At 43.7% G+C, this 25,884-nt stretch overlaps 2 protein-coding genes across 6 annotated transcripts; one reads left to right on the top strand and one right to left on the bottom strand.

Annotated features, from left to right (window-relative positions):
- Window positions 1-6,004: 6,004 nt before the first annotated feature.
- MRPL46 (mitochondrial ribosomal protein L46) lies at window positions 6,005-14,939 on the bottom strand. Of its 5 annotated transcripts, none has more exons than XM_036231972.1 (5): window positions 14,604-14,857; window positions 13,114-13,300; window positions 11,798-11,878; window positions 11,519-11,692; window positions 6,005-6,394 (listed from the first exon to the last, which is right to left on the bottom strand). In XM_036231972.1, exons 1-5 carry the CDS (start codon window positions 14,829-14,831, stop codon window positions 6,144-6,146), a joined length of 921 nt encoding a protein of 306 aa, XP_036087865.1. In that variant the 5' UTR covers window positions 14,832-14,857; the 3' UTR covers window positions 6,005-6,143. The 5 variants fall into 5 exon arrangements, with proteins under 5 accessions (XP_036087865.1, XP_036087866.1, XP_016007131.2 ...); XM_036231974.1 differs by having other exon boundaries at window positions 6,252-6,738; window positions 14,604-14,939; XM_036231975.1 differs by having other exon boundaries at window positions 6,252-6,810; window positions 14,604-14,938.
- Window positions 14,929-25,317, top strand: MRPS11 (mitochondrial ribosomal protein S11). The gene is made up of 7 exons (XM_016151650.2): window positions 14,929-15,023; window positions 15,135-15,282; window positions 15,412-15,540; window positions 20,742-20,840; window positions 22,721-22,850; window positions 24,126-24,191; window positions 24,918-25,317. Exons 2-7 carry the CDS (start codon window positions 15,218-15,220, stop codon window positions 25,023-25,025), a joined length of 597 nt encoding a protein of 198 aa, XP_016007136.1. The 5' UTR covers window positions 14,929-15,023; window positions 15,135-15,217; the 3' UTR covers window positions 25,026-25,317.
- The last annotated feature ends 567 nt before the right edge of the window (window positions 25,318-25,884 follow it).

Below are 25,884 nucleotides of genomic sequence, written 5' to 3'. Positions count from 1 at the left end.
GAGAATCCAGCCCCCAGACAAAATAGGACTCCACTGTAGTAAGGTATCATGAAACTCATTCTCCTGCTTTCAGACAAAACAACCCTTAAGCTGTCTTGGACAGTTAAGAACTTAGGACACTAAAATTCCCACAAGCACTGCCTTCCATCCCACAGAACTTCTTTCAGGCTTTTGTGGGCACACACCTCCTACCATTCCTACACCCCAATCCCTGGCTCCCCACTCCTCAGGCCTCGGATTAGCCATTAACCCCGGAGGCCCTCCTGAGGCCCTGACCTGGACGGATGCACAGCACATGTGTTCCTATGGCATAGTTCCCCTTTGCTGGTTGGTGGTCTGTTTCCTGCCCCCACCATCATGAGGACAATTGGCCAGGAGTATTTTGATCACCATTTTATCCCCAGCGCTTGGCAGTCAAACCATCTCCTCCACAAATATGCGAATGGTAACTGGAATGTTTCAGGAATTCACTCTGTTTAATAACCATGACTCTCATCATTCTCTTCTCCAAGTTCAATAACTTCGACCTTTCCAGACTCATTGTTCTCTACTCCAGATCTTTTTTAGTCTCACAGATTGCTCCACTTTGGGCCTTTCCAGGGGTCCATGGGCCTGCAGATTGCCTTTGGTGAGAGGTGTGCAACCTCTATGACACGAAGGTAACCGTCCAGGGAACATGGGGCAGTGGCTTTAGAAAAACATAGCTCTGAGTTCAAATCCTGACTCCACCACACATCGGCGACAAAACCTTTACAGAGTTCCTCCACCTCCCCAAGCTTGCGTGCTGATCAACACACCTGAAGAGCAGAAGTCGCCACATACTGCTGACATAAATGACACAGAGTAATCGAGCGTGCCCTACATCTATCCTAGCCAGCTGCATGTCAGCTTCAGGCTGCCCCTCAACCCCAGAGAGCAAGGCACTGGGAGCTCTGCACAGCGCCAGCAAGAAGCCTCTCTAAGGCAGTGGCCTAAGGCCAGGTGCAGCAAGGTTGCAAGGAACAAAGTGGCTGTCAGGCGAATTCTGCCACCTTGTGGTGCTAGTGCATACGGGTCCACCCCACCAGCCCTGAAGCTGAGCCTTACCACCTCCACCTCCATCAGGTTTCCTAACCTGGAGGTATCCTCTCCTCTTCTCAGCCCTGTCCACCCCCAAGGCTTCCTGACCTAGAAGTGTCCCGCCAAGCCCCCTCCCCAGGGTGTTCTCAACTTCACCTACCAGTCCTGCCATCCTCAAAGACCCCCACTCTCCATGGTCCTCACATGACTGTATTAGGGTATTGTCCCCTTCCTGGGCCAAAAGAGAACCTGGGGACCCTTCACCCTCCCCTTACCCCTTCTTCAGCCACTCAGCAGCTACTTGGGACCTGGGTATCTGGTTTTCCAGTGATCAGTGGTATGCCTGTACTGCCACATGCTCTGCACAGAACCTGTTGCTGGCTCCTCTGGCCGATTGGATGGTTTGGGGCAAGGTGGCTAGGGGTGTATGTGCATCTGTGTGTACGTGCAGCTAGTCTTGGCTCTGGGCTAGTAAGGCCCTCCCTGGCCATCCCCACTCCCTGACTCACAGGGGACCTCCCAGTGCCAGCGCCTCAGCTGCCAGTGGTTCACTATCTGGACCTATCTCTCAGCCACTCTAGCAACACCTACTCTGAACCTCTCCCCTGAAAGCAGAGAGCAGAGCGGTTTCCTCCTCCACGTCCTGTGGTCTTAAGCACTGACATTCCAAGGCAGGTGGGAGATGACTGATAGCCTGAAGTGACTGGTTTTAATCCAGGCCTCTAGGAAATAAAGCAGAGAAGGGCGGGGGGCTGAGGCCGCCCTAAGATTTCGAACAAACAGGCTTGATTCTGCTGTGTGCTCTTGCAGCTTAGAGCTCTTAATAACTGAGTTGCCAACCTTTCAGCTGTGTTGCTTTTTCTTACTGAGTAAGAGAATGGGTCTGCAAGTACTTTGTTTTTAGTGCCCCAGAAGCCTGTGCCTAACAGTGGCTCTGGATTTCCTAGCCCAGGGTGGGAGGGGACTAACATGCCCAACCAACTGGTTGTGATTACGAGACTGACCTGCCACCCACCCATTTTGAGATCAGCTGATGGAATAAATCTATGTCTAAATTAGCCATGTCCTTTTCCAAATAGTTCAGAAACATTCAGTTGCCATAAACATATAACATGGAAAAGGTAAGAATGGGAGATGTACAAGGTAAAGATGATACAGCTAAATTCTAGAGCATTTAGGAGCCTAAGATGCTGAAGGAGGGAAACATTTACTGTGTTTATAACAAGCCATGCGCGGTGCTAAGTACTTTCACATAAATTATCACATTATCTGAGAAATACTATCATCTGTGTCTTACAGATGAGAGAAAACTAAGAAAGGTTAAGAACTAGCTTTGTAAACAGATCAAAGTTCAAATTCTGCCCCGCTACTAACTAGTGAGTAAGCCAATGCAAGTTAACTAAACTGTTTTCTTATCTATAAAAATGGGATGAAGATGACTGCCTTGCTGGTTTAAATAAAAAATATGTTAAGTATGGCCCTAGTCCAGTTCCTAACACTCAGGGGCCACTCCACTGTTTTTAACAGTGACAGCACTTATAACTTGCCAAAGGTTCATGAAACAAACTCACCCAACGTTTTCTAACTTGCAAGTTCAGTGCTCCTGGGGAAAGATATTGACTCGCTTAAATATTTTTTAAGTATGGCCACGAAGCATGCCCTGCCCAAGGATTTGGAAGTTAAGTATAGAAGCCAGGCTAATGAACAATTCATTGTCCTATAAAGTGCTAAGTGGAGAAGGACATAAAAGGTGCAGAAACAGCCCAGCAGGAAGAAACTTTTGAGAATAAGTTACCAGGAAAACTAGTCTATAAGAGCAGTAATATTTTCTCCATAGCATCAGCAAAGGTGAAAAACAGAAGGCAATGACCAGATAGGGGGACTAAACTTCTGGAGCCTTCCAGTGGCGGGGGGAGGGGGGGGTGTCTCTTTTAACATGTTACACACTTACACACACACACACGCACACATGGCAGTGGCATTTCCCTTCTTAGGGTGCACAAACACACCTTACACTGCAACTCCTAATCCCCATGTCACACACATTACTGTTTCCTCCTCCCACTGCTTTCTTTGAAAGCTCTCATCCCCTAAAATACAGAGAACATCACCTCTTTGTTCCCTGGTGATCTTCTCCCAAAGGACACACTAGAAACCATTTTCCAGTCATGTTAGACAGCCAGTAGAAGGTCCGGGCTGGCACTAAGCCTATGCAAGCATTTCTACTACAATGCTGGGGAAAAAACCTATCTTCAAAATTTTGTGAATCACACTCCAAAATAACAGGGCTTCTAGGAAAAGAGATTATGGCAGACCCCCTAAAACCCACAAAACTTTGTAGCCAGGACAATAACAAAACAGAATCGGGCTCAATAATGATGCTAATGCAGTTAACCTCCTCCCACTGGCACATACACTGGTCCTCTGAAGCCTTAGATCCTGGGGTTTCATTCATCTTCCTAAGACGTAGGTTCTTCGAGATGTAGGTCCTGGCAGAGACTAGTTCCATTAAAATCAAATACGTGATCCAGGACAGATGCTCATCAATTTTGCAAGATGAAGGGATAGTGTCCTTACACTGTCTTCCCTTCCATTCGCTTTTCCCAGACAACCTAACACAGTGGAAAGGCTAGTAGTGATTCTCGAAGGTACTAAACCAGCCACTATTTGCAATAAAGGAAGTCATTTATATAGAATTTTCGGCTTTTTTCTTAAGGTATTCGGTACTGTCCCTCATCACTTCAAGATACTAATGTTCTGGGGAAAATCTCATGGGAACTAACCTAATTTCAAGCTAACCAGACACCATTTCTCTTATTTACCAGTTTTAAATATGCTATTTTTCTTTAAAGAAACAACTCTGTAACAAAACAAACCATCTTATGCATGGTCATTAAGATTCTGGTGTCAATTCCAAGGTGTGGGTTTTCCTCCACAACAAGCAATTCTCAGACACCACCTGGGTGTCCTACAATTCAACTCGATTCTGACAATATCTACCCAGAGATAGCATCAGACCCCACAAATTAAGGGACTGATAGATAGTATCAGTCCTGCAAGTCAGCCCTCCACTTAGGATTCCAATCACAAGCACAGGTTGTTACCTGTGCTTCCAACCCACTGGCTGTAAGGTTCCCATGACCCCCCTCCTTGAGTTCAACTAATTTGCTAGGGCAGCTCACAGAACTCAGCAATATTTTGCTTACTATATTACCAGTATAATTAAAAAGGATATAACTCAGGAAGAGCCAGTTGGAAGAGACTCATTAGGCAAGGTATGGGAAAGGGATGTGGGGCTTCCACGTTGAGCGCTCCACTCTCCCCACACCTCCAGGTGTTCACCAACCCACCAGCTCTCCAAACGCCGTCCTTCTGGGTTTTTACAAAGACTTCATTGCACAGGCCTAATTGATTAAGTCACTGGCCATTGGTGACTGAACTACATTTCTAGCCCATCTTCCATCCCAGGTCAGGGGGTGAGCCTGAAAGTCCCAACCCTCTAATTGCATAGTTGGCTCCCCTGGCAAACAGACCCCACCCTCAGGTTACCAAGGGGCTGGCCAAGTCACCTCATTAACAAAAGAGACATGGATTGCTCTTAACACTTGGGAAATTCCAAGGATTTAGGAGCTCTGCACCGATGAAGGGGGACAAAGACCAAATGTATATTTATTATAAATCCAGACATCAAAGGCATGAAAGTAGTCGCCACCTCACTTGGTGATCCCTTCCTTTCTATGTTAGAGGTCCCTACGATGAACATACAGCATAGTTCACACACAATTCACTCCAAAGCCTACAAGAGAAAGTGCACTCCTGGTCCTGTGGGTGCCCTGACTTTCTCCTACTACCTAGGCTTCACAACAAAAGTGCCACTACTGCCCACAAAATCAGCAAGCCTCAGCTAGGGTCGTCTCCCCTCAGCAATGAAAGAGGACAAGCAAGAGGTACAAGAGATAGAGGGAATATCAGGACTAGACGCTTCAATTTTGATCACGGAAAATTGCCCAGGCCCTGCATGAGAACGTGAGGCTACACCTGATGCAGATGAAGAAATGCCATTTCGCAAGCTTCCATCATACGGACCAGTCTGTTTAACCCAGAAGAATGTCTGAAAGGAAACCAGGAAGTCTGAGGGGATCTGGGGCTGCAGCCTGGCTACTGGAACCACTATTCTCTGCAGAGGCATGTCTGAGAGGCGCCTTCTCTTTCACTCATTTAGCAGATGTTCACTGAATGCTTTCCGCGTGCCAGACACTGAGACCAGTGTTGACCCAAACGACACAGTGTGGGGTCAAGAGCCCCAACTCAGGCAAGAGATGAGTGTTCTCCTCCATCATCAGTGCCATGAAGGAAGACTCTCAGCCAAGACACACCAAGCCAGGATTCCCCATTTGTAAAATGGAGAGAATAAGCTGACACTGCTTATTTCACATGACTGTTTCAAAACATAACACGATTAAATTGTTTAAATATAAAATGCTTTTTTAAAAAAAGGGGGGGATGAGTTAAAAAAAAGAAAAAGGGAGAGGAAAGGGGTGAGAGGGTAGGCGGAGGGGAGACCAGGGGAAGAGGGGGGAAGAGGGGAGGGAAGAGAAGGGAAATAGGAGGGGAGGGGAGAGGAGAGGAAAAAGGAATTATTTCCTATGCTAGAATGATACATTTTCATGTACCAAGTAGAAAGAGAGGGAATAACAAAAGGGAAAATGGCTAAAAAACTACGTAGAACTAGTTTTGGGTTTTTTATGGGCTTAGAAGCTTTCACAGAAATTAAGAGTCATTTCCTTCAGTTCTTTCTTCCTGTGCTCATGAAGCCAGTTGATTCACTATAAAGTAATGCAATACACAATTATCAGCTTAGAAAAAAAGGGAAAGGCGCCCTAAGAGCTGGCTCTCTCTTCCCAGGGAGAAGCCAGTACTCCATAAAGGACAAATCAACCAAGACTCACAAAATGATAAATTTGTTTATTTCTCAGAATTTAGTTTGCTGCTTGATATTCCCTGCAAAGAGGGGGCAACCACGAACGTCTCTGAGACCCAAATCGCAGACCTGTCCCAGCACTGTCCACAGGCAGCTCAGTCCATCAGAGGTCCAACAGAAATCTCTTAACCTGGGCCAGGTATTTTGGTTTCAAATAGTCACCCAGTTCCTCCTTACTGACCCATACATGATGGCTCTTCTTCCCAGCCTGGGAAAAGTCTCCAGTTAGTAGTAGTGCTTTGAAGAAGAATACTTTGGCCCCGACGCTACTCTCTGTCCGTATTGCATGGGGGAACTTGAACTTGTAGTGGCCACAGGGTGCATTTCCCAGGAACTTGGCTTCCATGTTGTTTTCTGAGAGAGGAGGGGAAACACAATTGGAAGATGAGGACACACCCACCTGCTTAGTCTGGCTCCCAAAATCATCGAGGGTCTCTGTGAGAGCCTTTTCCAGAGACATAAAAGCAATCCCTGGGAGTGAGGATGGGGTCATTCTGGAAGAGCTTCCTGTCTTCTCAATCCAAACACTCCTGGCCCATTGGCTCCAGATTCACTGGGCTCACTCCATCTTCCAAGCTACTGCTTTCAGACTGAAGTGAGCGAGGCAGTTCAAATACCACTACTTGGGAGTCAGAGCACTGAGCTTCTAAACTCAGCCAAGTCACCATCTGTTGGTGAAGGACCAAGAAACCTGGTATCTGTGAAGCAAAGTTCATCAGCCTTTTAAAGGGAGTGTCACAAGGAAATCATAAAAAGGACCAATTTGACTTCTGTAGGGCGAAAACATCATAACCAAAGTTAAAAAACAAAGACTGACAGAATATTTACGATATATAACAAAGGGTTAATAACCCCAAGCCTGCATGTCGAAGGATAAGGAAATAAAGGATTAATTATTAAATGGTATTTGAAAACCTGGCAAGATAAATAAGAAAAATAAAGATGGATCCCAACCTCACCCATCATATCGAAACTGATACCATAATAGAGTAAAGATTTAACAACAGAAATTTTAAATTTTCATAAAAAGTCTGTTCTGGATGGTGGTTTCATGAATATTTAATATTTTCTGAATTCTTTAATTTCTCATTAAAGAAAAGGAAACCATAAGAGTACTTTCTGCATCTTTTTTGAAAAGCCTAACCAATACACAAAATTCAAAAATCCAAAAAAAGACAAGACATATTTATCTGTATAAAAATTAAATCTTTCTGCAAAGAAAAACGAAGCATAACGAAGTCAAAAGACAAAATGACAAACCAGAAAAAACATTTCAACACATTCAACAGAGGAATAATATCTTCAGGAATAAGAAGTACTTAGAAACCAATGAGGAAAAATCAACAAATCTGAAAGAAAAATGGACCGAGCATATGAACAAAAAGTTCACATGAAAATAAAAATCAATTTAAAAATTAAAATATGCTCAATCTTATTAATAATTAAAGAAACACAAATTAAAACAACATATCATTATTACTGAAGTTCAAAACTGAGCTGTAGATGGCTTGTCAAGGATATGGGGAAAATGGGTAGTCTCACATGGGTGTAAATTAGTATAACTGCTATGTTTAGCAAGAGTTATCAATTTTACTTATATATACCCTTTAATCTAGCAACTCTGCTTCTAGAAGTTTATCTTCCCAGATATATTTATTTGCCATGTGAGCAAAGATGAGTATACAAGAATGTTCAGTGCAGCTTTATTTGAAAAAGCAACAGACTAGTTAAACAAACTGCAGTACATATATATTAAGAAATAGCACACGTGGTAAGTATGATACATCTTCATGTGCTGATATAGAAAAATGATTAAAGACTGTATACAAGAGAAGGAAAAAAGGTATATAACTCTAATATATGTTCCAACTATGTAAAAAAAATAAAATATGTATGTTTGCAATTTCTAAAAGGATACATAAACTATTGAGTGGTTTCCTCTAAGAAAAATTACTTATCCTATACTACACTTACTAGACACTGATGATTTTTTCATCATATATAATAAATTGCTTCTCTCAATATTAAAAAATATCACTATACGATATAAAATGTCAACAGTAGGTATCTGTGAGTGGTGAGATTATATTGGATTGCTTCTCTATACTTTTCTGAAACTTCCATTCAATTTAATGGATGCATATTACTTTTCTATAATCTGGAAAAAATGGATTAAAAATATAACTAAACCAAGAGCACAGAAAAGAAACCACTCAGTACAAACACGAACAAAGAATCTAAATAAGCAGTTCACAGAAGAAGAAATACAAACAGCCAATAAACACATGAAAAAATGGTAAGCCTTGCTAACAAACATAAAAATGTTCATTCAAAACAATAACTTTTTTACTGACTGGATAGGCAAAAATTAAAGAAAGACTAATTCATGTTGGTGAGGCCTAGGCAAAGAGGTACTCTAAAACACCACTCCTGAAAATTTCAAATGTTAGGTACATTCTGCAGAACCATTCGGCTGTACCTATTAACAACTTAAATGTTTCTATCCTTGACTACTAATTCCACCTCTAGGAATTTCACCTTGCAGAAATATTTGGGAAGTATGATGATAATGGAGAGAAAAAAAATGGACTTTCACTTTTTGTAAATATACTTTTAAATTGCTTGAGTGTCATTTTAATACATTTTCAATAAATCGATATATTTTATTTTCAATGCAGCTGTTAAATATCAACTTTTTTTTATTAGTTTCAGGTATACAGTACATTGGTTAGACATTTATACAGTTTATAAAATGATCCCCCTAATTGCTCTTTCTCTCCTCTGGCTCTCCACCTAGCCATTACATTAATGCTGACTGCATTCCCTACGCCGTGCTCCCGATCCCCGTGACCATCTATCAACTACTATTTTATACTTCTTTAACACTTCATCCTGTTTTTCCAGCCCCTCAAAACTCCTCCCCTCTGGCTGTCACCAGATTGTCCTCTATATTTGTAAGTCTGTTTTTGATTAGTTTGTTCTTTTTGTTCCTTAGATATCATATGGTATTTATCTTTCTCTGACTTATTTCACTCAGCATAATAACCTCCAGGTCCATCCATGTCGTTGCAAATAGGATTTCATTTTTTTTAATGGCTGAGTAATACCCCACTGCTTATATGAATCATAATTTCTTTATCTAAACATCTGTTGATGGGCATTTAGGTTGCTTCCATATCTTGTTAATGAAAATTGTGCTGCCACAGACTTAGGGGTGCACAGATCTTAATAAACTGTTTTGGTTTTCTTTGGATATATACCCAGATGTACAACTGCTGGGTCGAAAGGTATTATCCATTTTTAATTTTTTGAGAAACCTCCAGACTGTTTTCCATAGTGGTTGTACCAATTTGCAATCCCACCAACAATGTATGAGGGTTCCCTTTTCCCCACATCCTTGCCAACAACTGTTGTTCTCCACGCATTTTATATGTTTCCTTTCACATGTATTTATTACAATGAGAAGGTTAAAGGAAGAAAGTGTAGTGCTGAAGTAGAACCCCTTTCCACATGGCACACAGGAGGTACAGACGAGCAGGCATCAGTCATGAACGTTTGACATGAGGAAAGCCAAGTATCTGAACACAGTGACCCTGGTGAGAAACCCAGCTGCCAACTCCCATGTGATGGCTGATAAAGCAGAGAGAGCAGCAAAGGCCCCCCGCCCATTCCATTCTGTCTCGCTATCTCGCTACCTCTCCTGCAGGCCACAGGCCCCTGGAGGGAAAGGATCAAGGGAACGCACACCAATGTTTCCTTAGCAGGTACATAAGCTGGTAGCGAGGCCAGTAAAGTGGTTATGCACTGATACTACAAAGTCCATTTACTTGATAAACATTAAGCAACTACCTAATCTGTGCCAGGTACTTTGCTGAGAGCTGGGTGATAAAGACGAACAGACACTCTCCTTACCTTCAAGGGAGTCAACATTCTAGCTAGGAAGGGAAACAATTACAGGACAATGGGATAAGTGAGAGTGTATTTCCCACTAAAACGTAAGCTCCCAGGGAGCGGGGGTGGCATTCTGTCATCGCTGTGACCTCATGGACTGGATAGTGTCCAGCGCAGAGTACATGTTTGTTGCATAAACTGAATAAGGGCACATACAGGTGCTATGGGAACCTAGAAGAGTAGCTCTCTATCTACGGGCCTGGAGAAGGTTCCACCACAGAAGGTATAAAGAATGAGCTGAGTCTTAAAACCTGCACAGTCAGGGAGTAAAAGCATCCAATCAGAGACCAGCTTGCCTCAAACGGACGCATGAAAGATTATTCAAAGGATGCAAAAGGTGTGCTAGGTTAGAACTTACAATATACATTAATGAGCGGAAAGACAGAAAATTGATGAGCTCAGGATCAGAGCAAAAAGGATCTGCATGCCATGCTTGAAAGCCTGAACTTTCATGGGAAACCTTATAAGAATTCGAGGCAGAGAAGTGACAAACTCATTCTAGCAACACTGAAGAGTATGACACAAAAGCAAGGGGGACTTATTTAGCATTTACTTCAATAGTCCAGTGTAGTGGTTCTCAATCACTGTGATTTCGTTCCCCAGGTTATATTGGCCAAAGTCTAAACATTTTTGGTTGCCATACCAGAAGGGATGGGGATGGGTTAGTGCTATTGGTATCTAGTGAGAAGAAGCTGGAAATGCTACTAAACATCTTACAATGCACAGAACAGTGCCCACAAAGGAATTCACTGCCCCAAAATGTCAGTAGTGCCAAGGTTGAGAAACCCTGGTCCAGTGAGAAGTGAAGAAGCTGTGGGAATAAAGAGGGAGATATTTGGAGCAGACCACGTAGGACTCAAGAATTTACACGTGTCAGAATGAGGTCAAGGGTAACTCTGAGGTTTCAAGTTAGGTGAATGGGTAAGCGATGGTGCCGATAAATAAGGATAAGAAAAGTGGTCTGAGACAGTAACATGAACATGTTTTGAATGTATAGTTGTCCCTTGATCAAGGCAGGGGTTAGGAGTGCTGATCCCCTACAATCACAAATACATGTATAACTTTTAACTCCCCCAAAACTTAACAATACCATTGACCAGGAGCCTTACCAATAACAAAGACAGTCAATAAAGACATATTTGGTATGCATATCTATTATACACTGTATTCTCACAATAAAGCTAGAGGGAAAAAAAGTGTTAAAAAAAATCAGTAAGGGAGAAGAAATACATTTACAGTGCTGCATGTATGTACTGAAAAATATCTATGTATAAGTGGACCTGTGCAGTTCAAACCTGTGTTGCTCAAGGGTCAACTATACTAAATTTTAAAATCTCAGTCAAAGACTCTCACCTGATCTAAGGAAAATCCTTACCTGGATTTTTTCTAGCTATTTTTATAAATATAGAAGTTTTCATTAAACTTCCCAACCCCTACTCTTAATCTCATCCTCACAGTCAGCCTCTAAATCCTCTGGCTGAGTCTGAAGTAACAATCGTGGGCTTTAGCCAGTGGCAGAGGACTCACCTGAGAGAGTGGCCAAGGTTCGCTCGGCTGTTCCTCGGAGGGTCTCCCCAGGCCGCCACTCTGCCTGGGGCAGCATCCAAACATCCTCATCCCCGAGCTTCTCTTTGACCAACAGAACAAGGTTCCTGTCTAGCTTCCGGTGCAGTGAGGTTCGGTCATTCTTTTTATCGGCTTCTGGGAAGAAAATGGGGTCAGAGAAAACTAGATAACTGTGATCTACCAGAATGAAAGAGATTAGAGTTTCGCAGCCTTCCTTTAAGGTAGAGCCACAATCCTTGCCTTCAAAGAACTTGGAAAGTAGATCCCTGTTATCCATGGTTTTCCTTCCCGTGGTTTCAGATACCTGCAGACAACCGTGTTCTGAAAATAGTAAATGGAAAAGTCCAGAAATACACTATTCGGAAGTTTTAAATAGCACACTATTCTGAAGAGCATGATGCAATTGCTCACCATCCCACTCAGTTTCACTCAGGACATAAATCATCCCTTTCTCCAGGGTCTCCATGCTGTGTACATTCCCAGCCCGATAGTCACTTAGTAGCCACATCAGTTATCAGATTGAGTGTCTCAGTATCACAGTGCTTGTGTTCATATAATCCTCATTTTACTGAATCATGGCCCCAAAGCACAGAAGTACTAATGGTGGCAATGCAGGAGGCCAAGGAAAGGCCATAAAGTGCTTTAAGTGACAAGGTGAGTACAGTACGATAAGCTATTTTGAGAGAGAGACCACATTCACATAACTTTTATTATAATTTATTGCTATAATTACTCTATTTCATTATTAGTTATTGTTGTTAATCTCTTACTGTGCTACTTTTTAAAGTAAACTTTATCATAGATGTGTATGCATATGAAAATACACAGCATTACAGGGTTCAGTGCTATCTTCAGTTATAGGCACCCATTGGGGGTCTTGAAGTGTATTCCCTGCAGAAAAGGGGCACTACTATAATCAAATTACAACCCTGACCCATCTCTCTGACTTCTTTCAAGGTAAAGTCTCACAATCTTGAGGAAACTAAAATATAGGATGAGGACACCAAAAGCTCAACTTTTTCCTTGAAGAGCAAACCATAAAGTACTTTGAGTCTTTGCAAAAAAAAACAATACTCACACTAATTCAAACACTAGTACTTGGTTTTGACACTATTATTGATTTAACTGCCCCTCGCTTTCTCTTCAGTCTTCCTTTGTGAGACAAAGAAAACTCCCTGCTTTCGGAGGGGTTTCAGATAAAGCACAGGAAACTACTTAGAAAGGATTACTTTCCCCCTCTCTCAGTCCAAACTAGGAGTTAAACTCATATAACGTTCATTAAGTTTAACAGAGAGAAAAGGCTATCTCAATAGCCTCACCTCCTACTCAAAAATAACATAAACCTTAAAAAATATTAGTTATTAATTTAGGGGAAACTTATACTAGGGCAGATACCAAAAAAAGGGGAAAGAATTTACTTTTCTCCCACCCAAAAAAAAACATTGTCATTTGCAATTATTACTTAAAAGGCAAAGAATAGCTTAGCAACTGTCCTTTCTTTAGGAATCAGAATACCCCTTTCCCTTTCCTCTTACTAGCTTGAAAAGACCACAAACCTGTGATGCGAGCTCCAGGTTTGAACTGCAGGAATTTCTGCTCCCACATATCTTCCAAATCTTGTACCAGCAATATATTCTGGTCATCTTCTTCATCATAGAGGTCAGCTTTCCTCTTTGCTAGACGCTGGGCTTCATCCAAAGCACGAAGCTCATGGTCTGAATACAGGCTTCTCTCTATCTCGATCTGAGAAAATTAAGAGGACACAAAAACAAGTGGAATAAAACAGCTATAGCACACTTGACAGACTCAGAAGTTTACCACCCAACATAGCCAGACGTATAAGCAAAACAGTACAGGGGGGAAAAAAGGAAAACTGATATAGAAAAAAGGTCACCTACAGTTTGGGCCTGAATTACACTTGCTAAAATATGATTGGAGGTCAAGATGGCTAAAAACAGAGGATGGGACAGGCAATGCCTGCCCACTTACCATGCTCCAGTCATGCCAGTCTTTGATCACAATCTCACTCACTGGTTCCTATCTCAGGAGTTTACAGATGCTGTTTCTTCTTCCTAGAATGGTTTCCCTCCCATTTTTGTCCTGAGAGAGTTCCTACTTGTCCTTCAGATCTCAATTTAAATCTCATTTTCTTGGAGAGATATTGACACTTCTCAAAATTAGATGCCCCTAGTAAATCCTCTCACAGTACTGTGTGTTTCCCTTTATACTTACCAGAATCTGCAATTATACTCTCACATTATTATTTGGTTTTTGATTAGACCCCCTCTACTAAGCTAAAGTATTATGAGAACTAGAGTTATGTCTATCTTATTCACCACTGCATCCCCAGCATTTTAGCACAATGTCTCTACAAGGTAAGTGCTCAATAACCTGTAATTATTAATAATTGCAGAGTAAATTAATAAACCAAAGAAAAAACGCAGAAAAGCAGCTTATAGCTCTCAGTAGCTGAGACAAAAACATCTGACTTTAAAGAAACATATTGCCCTTTGATTAATATCTGTGAGGTCTAAAGACCCTCAGAGCCACTACTCCCAGTTTTGCCCGTTTCTTCACTTGCCCCTCACACAAATAGTCCTGGGAGACAAAACAGAGCTGACTTTACCACAGGCATCTTACAGACGTATCCACTACCTTCTTCTAACATTCATCTCATCACCAAGACTTTTTCCTCTCCAAACTATCAAATACCTATAATAGGGACTGAGTCCTTCTTGTTTACCACCGCTTCCCTCGCGCGTTGAGTAAAAAAGGAGAGCGTTTCCAAAGAATTGCCTAAGGTAACAATAAAGACAGTCAATGAAAACAAAGTACCTTTTATCGAAGGCCTACTATGTACCAAACCAACTCAGTAAAGTAGGTACCATTCTGCAGGTGAGCGTAGTGAATGAAGTTCTGAGGTAAAGTGACTTGGCCAAAGTCACACAAAGAAAGTGGTGCCAGAGTCGGAATCAAACCTAGGCCTGCGTGCTTTTATTGGTTCCCCAACAGCACCCTGAAGCCATGACTTGCCGCTCCAACCTACCTGCTGTAGTAGTGCCGCCATCTCTTCCTGCAAAGGGGTCAGCGCCTTCGAGACCAGCGGTGGCCGCTGCAGGCACACCGCGCCCAAAAGGCGCCACGCAGACCTGCTGTTCAAGTGTCCGGCCGCAAGAGTCAGGCTGCGAGAACCAAGGCCACCGGCCCTGCGCCCCTCAAGCCGCCGCCAGCCCCTCGCCACCCCTAACAGAGCCCGCAACCCCCCGACCGCCATCTTTCTGCCTTCCCACAGTGCAATGCGGCGCTCAGCGGTCCTGGGCCAATCCTATGTTCCCACAAGGCAGCGCGGGAACGGCATGTAGGGAAGAGCCCAGTACCGGGAACAACTAGAACGAACCATTCCAACGTAGAGGGGTGGACGAAGAGCTCATGTTAGAAGAGTAGGGGAAAAGTGGGAAACTCCCAGGTGAAATATCGCAGCTAGAGTTATTATAGGATATCTAAATTGAGACAAAAATCTTTAATCGGCCTTAAGAGGAGGAATTAAATGACTTTTCCTCTGTACTCTCCCCCACAGGCGGTCATGGTGCTGTCGCCGCTCCAGTTACGCCAGGCTCCGTGGACGACGCGGACGGGAGCTGATTGGGGTCAAGTCCAATCATGCAGGTTGCGAGAAACACAGGGTCTTGGCTTTCGCGGTCATGGGCTTGGATACCGACGAACAGGTAAGAATGATTATCCACTCCGATCCCACGGCTACCCCCGAGACTGCGCTCCTGCGTGTATCCCAGGAACCAGCTGAACTCCAGTGGCCGTTAAGTCTGGGGTCCTTACTGAACTTTCCTTCCCTGCAGGGTCGTGGCCTGGACGCCGGCCTCCACCATCCATACGGGCGCCCAGCTGCTGCAAGACGGCGCCGCCAAGCAAGAAATTGAGGGGAAGACAGCGGCTCCAGCTTCAGCTCCGAGCCAGAGCAGCTTCAGGTGAGGGCCACTTAGGTCCAGACCCCAGGAGACCCGCACAACCCTCCAGAGTCAGAGAACCAGTGAATTCCCAACTCTGTCATTTGCCATCTGTGGGACATTATGAAAATTAATTTCTGAGCCTCAGTTTTCCTGCCAAAAAAGGGATATAATGCAGAGAGAAGTTATGAGAATCAAATTGATGAGCCTTTGGCATAAAGTGAATGTTCAGTGAATATTTGATGAATGAATGAATGAATGAATATTGGAGGTGTATAGTAAATATCAGCTTTCTTTCCCCTGAGAGGAAGATCAGGTCAGAATAACAACCTTCCCTGAGCGTAGGACCCAAAATCGGAGGGGATTGAGGGGCAATGCTTATTGTGCACTCTTTTAGAGTTGGTCTAAATTCTTCGGAGGTTTTTGTGCTCAGCCCTAGGGCATGGCATCTTGTCTCCCATCAGTGCCACCATCTCTGTATGCTATGTGTACTTATAAACATTTACTGAGAATCTACTATATGCCAGGCACCATGCTAGATGCTGGGAATACCAATACAGAAGATTGTTCTTCCCCACAAGTAGTTCATAGTCTACCAAGGAAGACAAATGTGCAAATATTCTCACCATAAACTGATCAATAGTATACTGGAGGTCAGTATGAAAGAATGAGTGTCCAACTCCTGAGGAAATCAAGTAAGACTCTAGAGCTAGGAAGTGAATTGAATGGGCATTCAGCTGTACAAAATGAAAGGGATCATTTTAGGCAAAACTAAGAGTCTGTGTAAAGGCATGTGGTATGAAAGTACATGGTATAGTCAGGTGAGTGTGTGATTGCAGATGAGGCCAACAAGAAAAGAAGGCATCAGAATGCTGAGAACCTTGTCTGTAACAAGTGGGGCTTTGAACACTGTCCCCACTGTAGGCAGAGGGGCACTTCTAAAGGAGTTTAGGTCAAGATTCTATTGTGGTCATTCACCTTTGCCAGGAACTGTTCAAGGTACTGGGATACACTGGGAAACACACAAAATCCTTGCCCTCATAGAACTTAAATTCTAGTGAATAGAGGACAGCAATTATTAAACAAGTAAAACATGGGAATATGACAGATGGTAGAAGTGTGTCTAATGTTTGTAAGCCATAATAAGGTGGCCGATGTGGAATGAGGAGTAAATATAGAAGACGGGGTCGAGGAGTGCAGCAGGCACACAGGGCTACGTCCTGTATGGCCTGTACACAGTCATCAGGACTTCAGCTTTTACTCTTGAGTGAGATGGGAAGCCACTGGAGAATTCTGAATGAGGACTGACACAATCATGCCTACATTTTCAAAGTCCCTTTGGCTATTGTGTTGATATTGAACTGTAGAGAAGCAAGGGTGGAAGCCAGAAGTCTTCTAGGCAGTTAGCAGACTACTGAAATAATCAAGGCAAGGAATAACAGTGGCTTGGACCAGAGTGACAGCTATGGAGATGATATGAATAGTTGGACTGATATATTTAGAAAGAACAAACAGGATTTTTTAAAGTGTGAGAAAAGGAGAGGAATGAAGGTATACTAAAATTGGGGGCCTGAATAATTGTTAAGATGGGAAGTTTGAGATGCTTTATTAACATCCAAGTGGAGATACAGTGTTGGTTGATAGAAATGGAGTTCAGAGAATACTGAACTAGAGATACTCATATAGATGATGTTTAAAACCACAAGACTACAAGATCACCAAAAGAGTAAGTACAGATAAAGGACTAAACCTTGGAGCCTTCTGACATTTAGAGATTTGGAAGATGAGGAAGAATTAGCAAAAGAGACAGAAGAGACCTCCAAAGAGGTAATAAGAAAACCTAGGAGTTTTTTTGTTTGTTTGTTTTTTAATGTGGTTGAAGGACAGAGAATGCTGCTGATAAGGCAGATCAATAGGCTGATGACAGAACGGCTAATTGGATTTAACATTATGCGTTTGTTGGTGACTTGGACTAGAGCATTTTTGGTGGAGTGGATAGGGAACAGCAATTTGGTGTACAGGGTAAGGACTAAAATCTGATTGGAGTGCATTTGAGGAGAATAGAAGACAGAAACAGCAAGTACAGTCAGTTCTTTAGGGGGATTCTGCTGTAAGGGGCAATAGAGAAATGTGCACTAGTTCAAGGAGGCTTTGGGGTCAAGAGATGGATTGTTTTTAGATTGTGGAAATGAGCGTGTTTTGCTGATGGGAATGATGCTATAGAGGGGAAAGAACGATGATGCTGATGCGGGTACATTACTGGAGTGATGCCCTTGCCAGGCTAACACGCAGCTGGAACATAACAGAAGAGAATGCAAAGATTGCGGACTCAGATGTTTGGTAGTAGGAGCTGGAAGAAATTCTGATTGCTTCTATTTCTCTGTGAAGGTCATCAGCTGGCAGTAAGCAAGCAGGAAAGAACTGGAAGTTTGAGGAGACAAAAGAAGGCAATAAATAGTCATCCAGGAAAATGGCAGGATAATTGAACTGGGGATGTACTGTACGATTGCCTGGCAGTGCCGAGGGCCCACTTGATCTCAGAAGTCATTAAAATAAAGCAGTGGTTCTCAACCTGGGGCACTTTTGCCTCCAAGGGGACTTTCAGCAATGTCTGAAGACATTTTTGGTTGTCTTGGGGGACAGTATCTAGTGGACGCTGCTAAACACCCTACAGCATATAACACAGCGCTCCACCCCCCCACACACACACAACAATGAAACATCTTATCCAAAATGTCAATAGTGCTGAGGCTGAGAAACTAATAAAGAGGCCAGCTGGCATTGCTGTGTGTTCTTCTCTAGCCAACTGTGCAGTGTACGCACAGGCTCAGAGGGCCTGGAGAGATGGCTATAACCAGGGTTAGGAGTTGACAGGAGAGTACAGTCAACTAAGAGGAGGGCAGAGAACTGAGGGTGTGTGTAAGGGAGTGACTGTAATGACTGGCCATGGAATTTACTTGACGTCAAGAGAGAAGCCAGAGGGTGAGTGTACAGCTGGTAAGATCAGTGGGACTGAAGGCTTACTAGAGTAAAGGTAGTAGAGGGAGCCAGTGGGTGTGCCAGGAGGTGGTGGGCAGAGGTTCTTGGAACCAAGGTTATGATAGGGTTAATGACAAGTGCTAGGTCTGACAACAGAAGTAGCCAGGGTAGGAGAGAGAATACAGAATGGCAGGAGAAAAAAGAGGTCAAGAAACATAAGCCAGGTGCTGGAAAGCTCTTACCAAAATCACATATGACAGGAGTAGTGGGCCAGGAACTATAATCTTTGAATTTTTCTACATTTATTTTCCAAAATATTTTTGTAGTCACAATTAGAAAATGGGTTGAAGACCATGAGGCAAGGCCTTCTCTGTTTGGAAGTAGAACTGCAGTTTACCCAGCCAAGATTCCAACATCTGCCACATTTGTGTCAGGGTCCATTTGGGTTGGTTTTGTCCAGGAATCAGCAAATTCTCATGCCTGAAGTACACACAGCAGAAGTCAGCCCTCCTTTAGGACCCTCCACAGTGAAGAACAGCTGCTGCTTTCAGCCCCCTTTGGCCGTGCAGAAGAGATGGCATGTGCACTGGCCCTGGTCTGAGGATGGTTATGAAGAGGCAGCAGACTGGTGGTGCTGGAAAGCTTTGTCTTCCCTTTTCCTGGGCTTGCTGGTGATGAGCCACTTATTTGTTTGTACAGTGGACCTGTGAAGTTTAAAGGCCTGACCTTGTCCAAACCTTCAAGTAAATGGTTCTGAGTTCTTCCTTGTTCAAAAACCTTGCTTTATATGTAAGGTATTATACTAGTATATTCATAGTTTAGTAGGCTTAGTTTTTTTGACCCCCAAGTTAATAGAGGGATTATCAACTGGAAATTGATGATGTTTTAAACACTGTCATCTCAGAGCCTTGTCCACTTTCCATCTCAGTGTGTAAGCTGATAAGCCAGCAACCTGCTGAGGTGCTAAATCATCTCTTAAGATCAGGCCTACCAGGAAAGAATACACTTGTAACTTTTGAATACCATTATGATGTTTTGCTTTTAAAACTATTTCTAAGAAAGCAAGTAGGGCTGGGCTGATGGTGCTCAGATAATAGTGCATTTTCTAAACCAGAATCTGTTGTATTTCAAATGACTGTGGGATACACACATGGATCTGATTTGCACACACAGGCAGGTTAACTCAGATCTCCTATGCTTAATGACGATTCTATGTGTGTTTGAATAAAAGAAAGTACATGATGAGCAGAACTCTGAACTAAATCAGGTCTCCTAGGCCCAAGGCCTTGCTTCCCAGCTAACTCTGTTCCCCGATTTGTACCTGTTGCTCTACCTGAAGATGACTGTACTGACCTGGGACAGCCAGAGAAAAGATGGTCTAAGATGGCAAAAGATCCTGAACTCATCACAGTGTCTAGGCCAGTGTTCTCAACCCTGAGTTCACCTGTCATTCACCTGGGGCATTTTAGAAATAAGATTCCCAGGCCTCATCCAGAGGTCTAGAGCAGAACTTACACATCACAGCAACAGGTGATTCTGCTGTCAGCCAGTATGGAAACCACTGGTCTAGGTTAGGGGTTGGCAAACTGCATCCCATGGGCCAGATCTGGCCTGTTGGAATAAAGTTTTATTGGGACACCAGCCACACCCATTTATGTACTGTTGTCTGTGGCCATTTCTGCACTACAGGGCCAGAGTTGCAACAGAAACTTCAGGGCCAGCAAAGCCTAAAATATTTAACTCTCTGGCCCTTACAGAAAAAATCTGCCAACCTCTCTTCTAGAGGATAACTAGATTTTTCTGTAGTAATGATAAGTATTATTAAAATTTTGTTGCCCTTTTTTATCGAGTCAAGATATCTGTATAATGAAAGAAGACAGAGAGGTTTGACTATATTTTTTAAATTACACAAAGTAGAGTCTATCAAGAAATGAAAATAGTGATCAGACTATACCATAAGGGAATATGGGGAATACCAATTCTCTTTTCTTCTAGCAGAAAGTCATTCGGTGTATCTAGAATCAACAATTCAAGAAACAGCCAAGTAAGCACAGTGTTCACAGACAGGGCAGCAGCACCAGGGCTGAAAAGCGGTGGTTGTGGAGGCTACCTCAGGAGCAGGTTGGGGCAGAGGGCTGCTGTTTTTCATTATGAGTTTGTCTGTACTATCAGATTTTTTTTTTTAACTATGTGATGGATTTCTAAAATCAGCAATTTTACATAAATGTTTCTTTTAATTGCAGCATTTACCCTCCAATTCCAGGACAGGAGAGCTCTCTGAGGTGGGCAGGAAAGAAATTTGAGGAGATCCCAATCGCACACATTAAAGCGTCCTACAACAAGTAAGCAGGAAGGGAAGCACGGGGCCGGTCTAGGTGGGCTGCTTCCCCATCCTGGGGGAAGGCGAGGGGGCCCTGAGCTTGGGCTGGGAATCAGGGCACTGTGTTCTCCAGTCGTTCCAGGCTTCCCCCCTTGTTTTAGGAAACCAGCTATCTTTATAACATTAATTCAGATTTCATGAAAATGTGAACTGGGTTGGGTAATATATCGACAAGATTTGCTTTCCTACACTCCGGCGTCAAGAGAATTCCCAACTGCATGTTAGCAGTGGAAGCCTCGTTGATATTAGTGACAGCTTTGTAGGCCAGCCCCCACTTGGAGATGGGTCGGTGTTTGGTCGCAACTTGCCCACGAAGCAATTTAGAGAACAATACAAGAGACTTAGTCACAGATAGAGTGTGGGGCACAGGCGAGATGCCGTGAGATTCATTCAGCATTATAAGCATCGAGGGCGTACTCTATAGCTCTGTCTCGAGGACAAGAGGTTTTTTTTTTTTCTCTTGTGCATCTGTCCAGCACAGAAAACCCAAGAAGCCCTAGTAGGGAAATGGCAGCCATAGCCAGGTCAGCAAGGAGATGGCCTCCGCTCAGAGCTGGCTCTGGAAGGTCTCCCCATATCTGCTTTTCCACTTCCTTCTCTACTAAGTTGTCAGAGAGTTCTGCAGACGAGAAGACAGGGTGATAACAACCAAGGGGCAAATCTAGAAATTTAGAATCTAGAGATTTCTAAAGTCATTCTTAACTTTTAAAGTTAAGAGATGCTTAGAAAAAAAAAATGCTCCACTTATTTAAGAAACATTGATCATGAAATGGAAATGTCATAAACATTAAAATTATACAGTATGGTACCATTGCTAGCTTTTTTTTTAGGTATAATGGTTTTATGTTTTTTTTTTTTTTTAAGGAGTTCTTATATTTTAGTGTTCCATACTAAAATAGTTACAGATGAAATAATGGGTCTGGAATTTGCTTCAAAATAATTCATTAGTGGTAAAAAGGGGGGAGTGAAAACAGGGTTTATAGATGAGGTTAAATTGGACATGACTTAATTGTCGAAGCTGGGTAATGGGTCCATGGGAGTTCATATACTATTCTGTTCACTCTCATGCATATTTGAAACTTTCCTTAATGAAAAGTCTTTTTTTTTTTTTAAATTATCTGATGTGAAACATCTAAATTTTTAGGGGAAAAAAGCCAGACAAGGATAGCACATTTAACTTAAACACTGGCTACAGGGAAGGCACTAGGGAAAAATGTGCTGCCCTTCTCCTGGATGACACTTAACCACCCTGACTACGGAGCTTGTCTTAGTTGGCTCAGGCTGCCATAACAAAGTACCACAGACTAGGTGGCTTAAACAACAGGCGTTTATTTCTCATAGCTCGGGAGGCTGGAAGTCCAAGAGCAGAGTGCCAGCGTGGTGGGCTCTGGTAAGGACCCTCTTCCAAGCTGCAGATGGCCACCTTCTCATTGTGTCCTCACATGGTGGAAGGGGAGAGGGAGCTCTCTGGAGTCCCTTTTATAAGGACATGAATCCCATCTATGAGGGCTCCACCCTCATGACCTAATCACCTCCTAAGGGCCCCACCCCCAAACACCATCATATTCAGGGTTAGGATTTCAACAGGAACTTTGGGGGTACATAACATTCAGTCCATAATGGAGGTCTCTTTAGATTCTATGGCTTGTCAGTATTCATTGAGGTTTAGGGGATGATTCTGACCTTTCCTGGCACCTCCTATAGGAGTTCAAAAAACCTTCAGCTAGTAAGCTCAAAGTGAAAGCAGCTTTTTCTTTGGCACTCGGACTTGTAAGGGCATAGGTTAGTGCTCTCTTATGTCCCTAAACAGTCCTCACATCTGTGCTTCCCCTGCTTTCCCAGCACACAGATCCAGGTAGTCTCTGCCATGAACCAGCCCCTTGCCCGTGCTTCCTGTGGCACAGAGGGGTTTCGGAACGCCAAGAAGGGCACGGGCATCGCAGCACAAACAGCGGGCATAGCTGCCGCGGCGGTAAGTGTGTTCTTTCTGGCTCCCTGTGTGGTGTGCTCCCCTTTATGCATGGCTGATCACTGTGAGGAGAAAATCTCCGTGAACTGGCCGTTCAGAAGCAATGGGCTATTTGCCAAATCTTGTTTGATATCCGAACATCAGAAGTGGTTTGAAGAGGCCTGTGTGAAAATCCTACTCTCTTCTTTCTCTTAGCTTCCACTGAAGGGAAACACTTGTTGGTTCATTCTAGAAGACGTACAAACCAGGTGCTGAAGGCTTACCAAAGCCTCCTCAAAGTAAAGACCAGTGAGGTGGGGTTGGGATTGGTGATGATAGTCTATTTGGGAAGATGCAGTGTGGTGAAAACACTTGTGCAATACCAGGTTGAGTGTGAACTGCTGCAGACCTTTCTGAAAAGAAATTGGCAGTGTGCTGCTACTGGCATATTTATTGAGCCTCTACTATACGCCAGACACCTTACACTCATTATCTTAAATACTCAGATGCTTGATACTACCCACGTTCAGAGCTAGCTGAGATACAGAGCGTGTGACTGGCTCAGAGCCATGCAGCCAGTTTAGTTCCCTGAACTGAACCCAGATCATTCTGGGGCCAAAGCCCATGCACTGTGTGCTGTAGCACAGGCCTTACAAAGGTTCGCACTGGTTCTGCCAAACCAGAAGTATTTGAGGAAAATCTTGACCTCAAATAAAGCCCAATACCCCAAAATATTGATTACTTTGTATTCATGATCATAAAAAAGTGCTAAAGGTTCACAATGGACAGATTATATATACTCGAATATGTCAGTGTTTAAAGTAGCTTCTGTAGGGTAGGTTGAGTGACTTCTGTGTGTTTTCCAGACTTTCTATCATGAACTGCCTTTATAATCAAGAAAGAGAAATTTAACTATTACTAAAGATTTTAAATGATAATCTTTAAATGAGTATTTAAGGTCAGCCTTGAAGAACAGGGCAGCTCTTCATGATCTGAAATTTTGCATTTACCCACCTGAGAAAAATTGGAGCGATATTTAGAAATTTCCAGTAGGTGGCAGTGCTGTCCTGGGCAAAACGAGATCACAGTTGACTTTAAATCTATGACTTGACAAGTTCTGTGCTCTCTGCTGGTGTTGCCCTGCACTGTGGCCATCTATCCCATGCTTCCTTCCTGTCTCTTTTTATTTGTGGGTGACTTTTCCCTGGAGCTCAAAACCCTGTTGCTCCAGGCGGCAATAGCAAGAGACGGATGTAGCTGTTTTGCGGGGAGCACTGACCAGTGTCTGCTCTTCTCCAGAAAGCCACGGGGAAGGGCGTGACCCACATCAGAGTGGTGGTGAAAGGCCTGGGGCCAGGGCGCTTGGTAAGTGGCTGCCGTTCTTGCTTCTTTAGGTAGTGAGAGCAGTGGGGCTTGAGAGCAGGGTAGGGAGAGTGGAACAGGACCCTGTAGTGGATTTCCAGGAGGGCTTGAAGTTTCTATTGTTCTTATGACCTGCTAAGCCTAGACCACTTTAGTTTAATTTATCAGAGTTCAATAAGTGTGTGCTATGTGCCAGGTACTGGGAATAGAAAGGTGGTCCATGGGGGACTATCACAAATGGATCCCTCAGTACAGACTGGGTACAGTGGCAAAGCTTGTGCCCAGGGTGCTGGGAGCCCATTGGGTATGATCAGAGAAGCTTCCTCAAAGAGGTGACATCTCTACTGACTTGAAAATAACGAGTTGTTTGCCAGGTTTGAGAGGAGAGGGGGGACATTCTAGGCCAAGGAAACTGCTTAAGTAAAGATACAGAAGTGTAATACTAAGTTATGTCAAGGTTTATAGGTAGCCTTAGTTCTCTGATTGTAAAGCACAAGGTGGGAAATGGCGGGTGTGACTAGAAACGTGGACAGCACTGAGGACCTGGGGAAGAGGTCTGGTTGGAAGACCTCTGTGAGACCAGAAGAGGGTTGGGATCACAGGTATCAAAGCCAACGAGCGTTTCTACTCTCCTCCCTACCCCACCCTCTCCCTCGGCACCCTGTCTGGGCACGCTGCGTCATCATTTCCGGGACCATGCCATTCTACTGTTCCTTCTGCTCCTTCCAGTCTGCCATCAAGGGACTAACCATGGGGGGCCTGGAAGTGATCTCGATCACAGACAACACCCCCATCCCACACAACGGCTGCCGCCCCAGGAAGGCTCGCAGGCTGTGATGGAAAGGAAGCCTGCACCTGAACCTGACTTCAAGCTCCACCTCCATCTGGACCTCGTAGAAAGCACACTGTCAGAGTTCTCTCCAGAGGTTCCTTCAGACGCTGAGGGAGAGTACTGCCTCCTTACATGGTGGCCTCTGTGGTACTTTTGACTAGAGATTGGCATGCCCAGAAGTGAGGCTGTGCCTCTGCCTCTCTTGGACACAAGGGGAACCACAGGGGCAGCTGTGGCCCAGATTCCAACCAGTAAATGCTTCCTGCTCTAAAAAATAAATATCTGTATCATCTCTAGTAAGCTGTGAGTTTTTTGCTTCCACATTTACAAACAGTAATTCCCACTTTCTCCTGCAAAAAAATTGTGAACTGAGATGAAACCCTAGATTGAAGGGTCAAAGTGTCAGTGTGAGCTGCTATTCACCAGACCCCTTCCCTTCTGCTTTCAGATATTTTTTAGCCCATTAACCAAGGTTTCAAGAGCTTCTCTTAGCAACTTTTATTATTAACAGCTTGGCCCCAAATGGAGAGTTTTTCGCCTGCCTGTTCTGGAGCATTCTCATAACAGGAGACTTCACCTTTGGGAGCACAGTTAAAGTTTGCCCTAACAATGTGCGTGGACTGTCCTCAGTCTGGATCATCTAAGAGTGGGGCTCCCTGCTGTGGAGTGGCATCATCTGTTACACACTCAGGGCTTCAACAGTCCCCGCACCCAAGACTGAGTGACCTGGGAGTGGGGAGGGTAGAGCGGTGTAAGACAGGATTCTCTAGAAAGGGTGGATGTAGGGGTGGGTGAGAGTAGAGCCCAAACTGAAAAATGAAGAAAACAGCAGGTTTGGAACCTGGATGGTACGGACACAAGTGG

The sequence above is a fragment of the Rousettus aegyptiacus genome, unplaced genomic scaffold (genome assembly GCF_014176215.1).
Source record: "Rousettus aegyptiacus isolate mRouAeg1 unplaced genomic scaffold, mRouAeg1.p scaffold_m13_p_14, whole genome shotgun sequence".
Taxonomy (NCBI): Eukaryota; Metazoa; Chordata; class Mammalia; order Chiroptera; family Pteropodidae; genus Rousettus; species Rousettus aegyptiacus.
Note: the sequence above shows the minus strand (reverse complement) of the source record. Positions and strands in the feature narration are given on the sequence as shown.

What these genes read in the sequence shown, in the direction of transcription:
- MRPS11 (XM_016151650.2), top strand. Translation starts at nt 15,218, where the DNA reads ATGCAGGTTGCGAGAAACACAGGGTCTTGGCTTTCGCGGTCATGGGCT. An exon ending in CCGAGCCAGAGCAGCTTCAG is followed by an intron (nt 15,541 to 20,741) that starts GTGAGGGCCACT and finishes TTTTAATTGCAG; the next exon opens with CATTTACCCTCCAATTCCAG. An exon ending in ATTAAAGCGTCCTACAACAA is followed by an intron (nt 20,841 to 22,720) that starts GTAAGCAGGAAG and finishes CTGCTTTCCCAG; the next exon opens with CACACAGATCCAGGTAGTCT.
- MRPL46 (XM_036231972.1), bottom strand. Translation starts at nt 14,831, where the DNA reads ATGGCGGTCGGGGGGTTGCGGGCTCTGTTAGGGGTGGCGAGGGGCTGG. An exon ending in ACCTGGAGCTCGCATCACAG is followed by an intron (nt 11,879 to 13,113) that starts GTTTGTGGTCTT and finishes TACTATTTTCAG; the next exon opens with AACACGGTTGTCTGCAGGTA. An exon ending in ACTTTCCAAGTTCTTTGAAG is followed by an intron (nt 11,693 to 11,797) that starts GCAAGGATTGTG and finishes TTTTCTTCCCAG; the next exon opens with AAGCCGATAAAAAGAATGAC.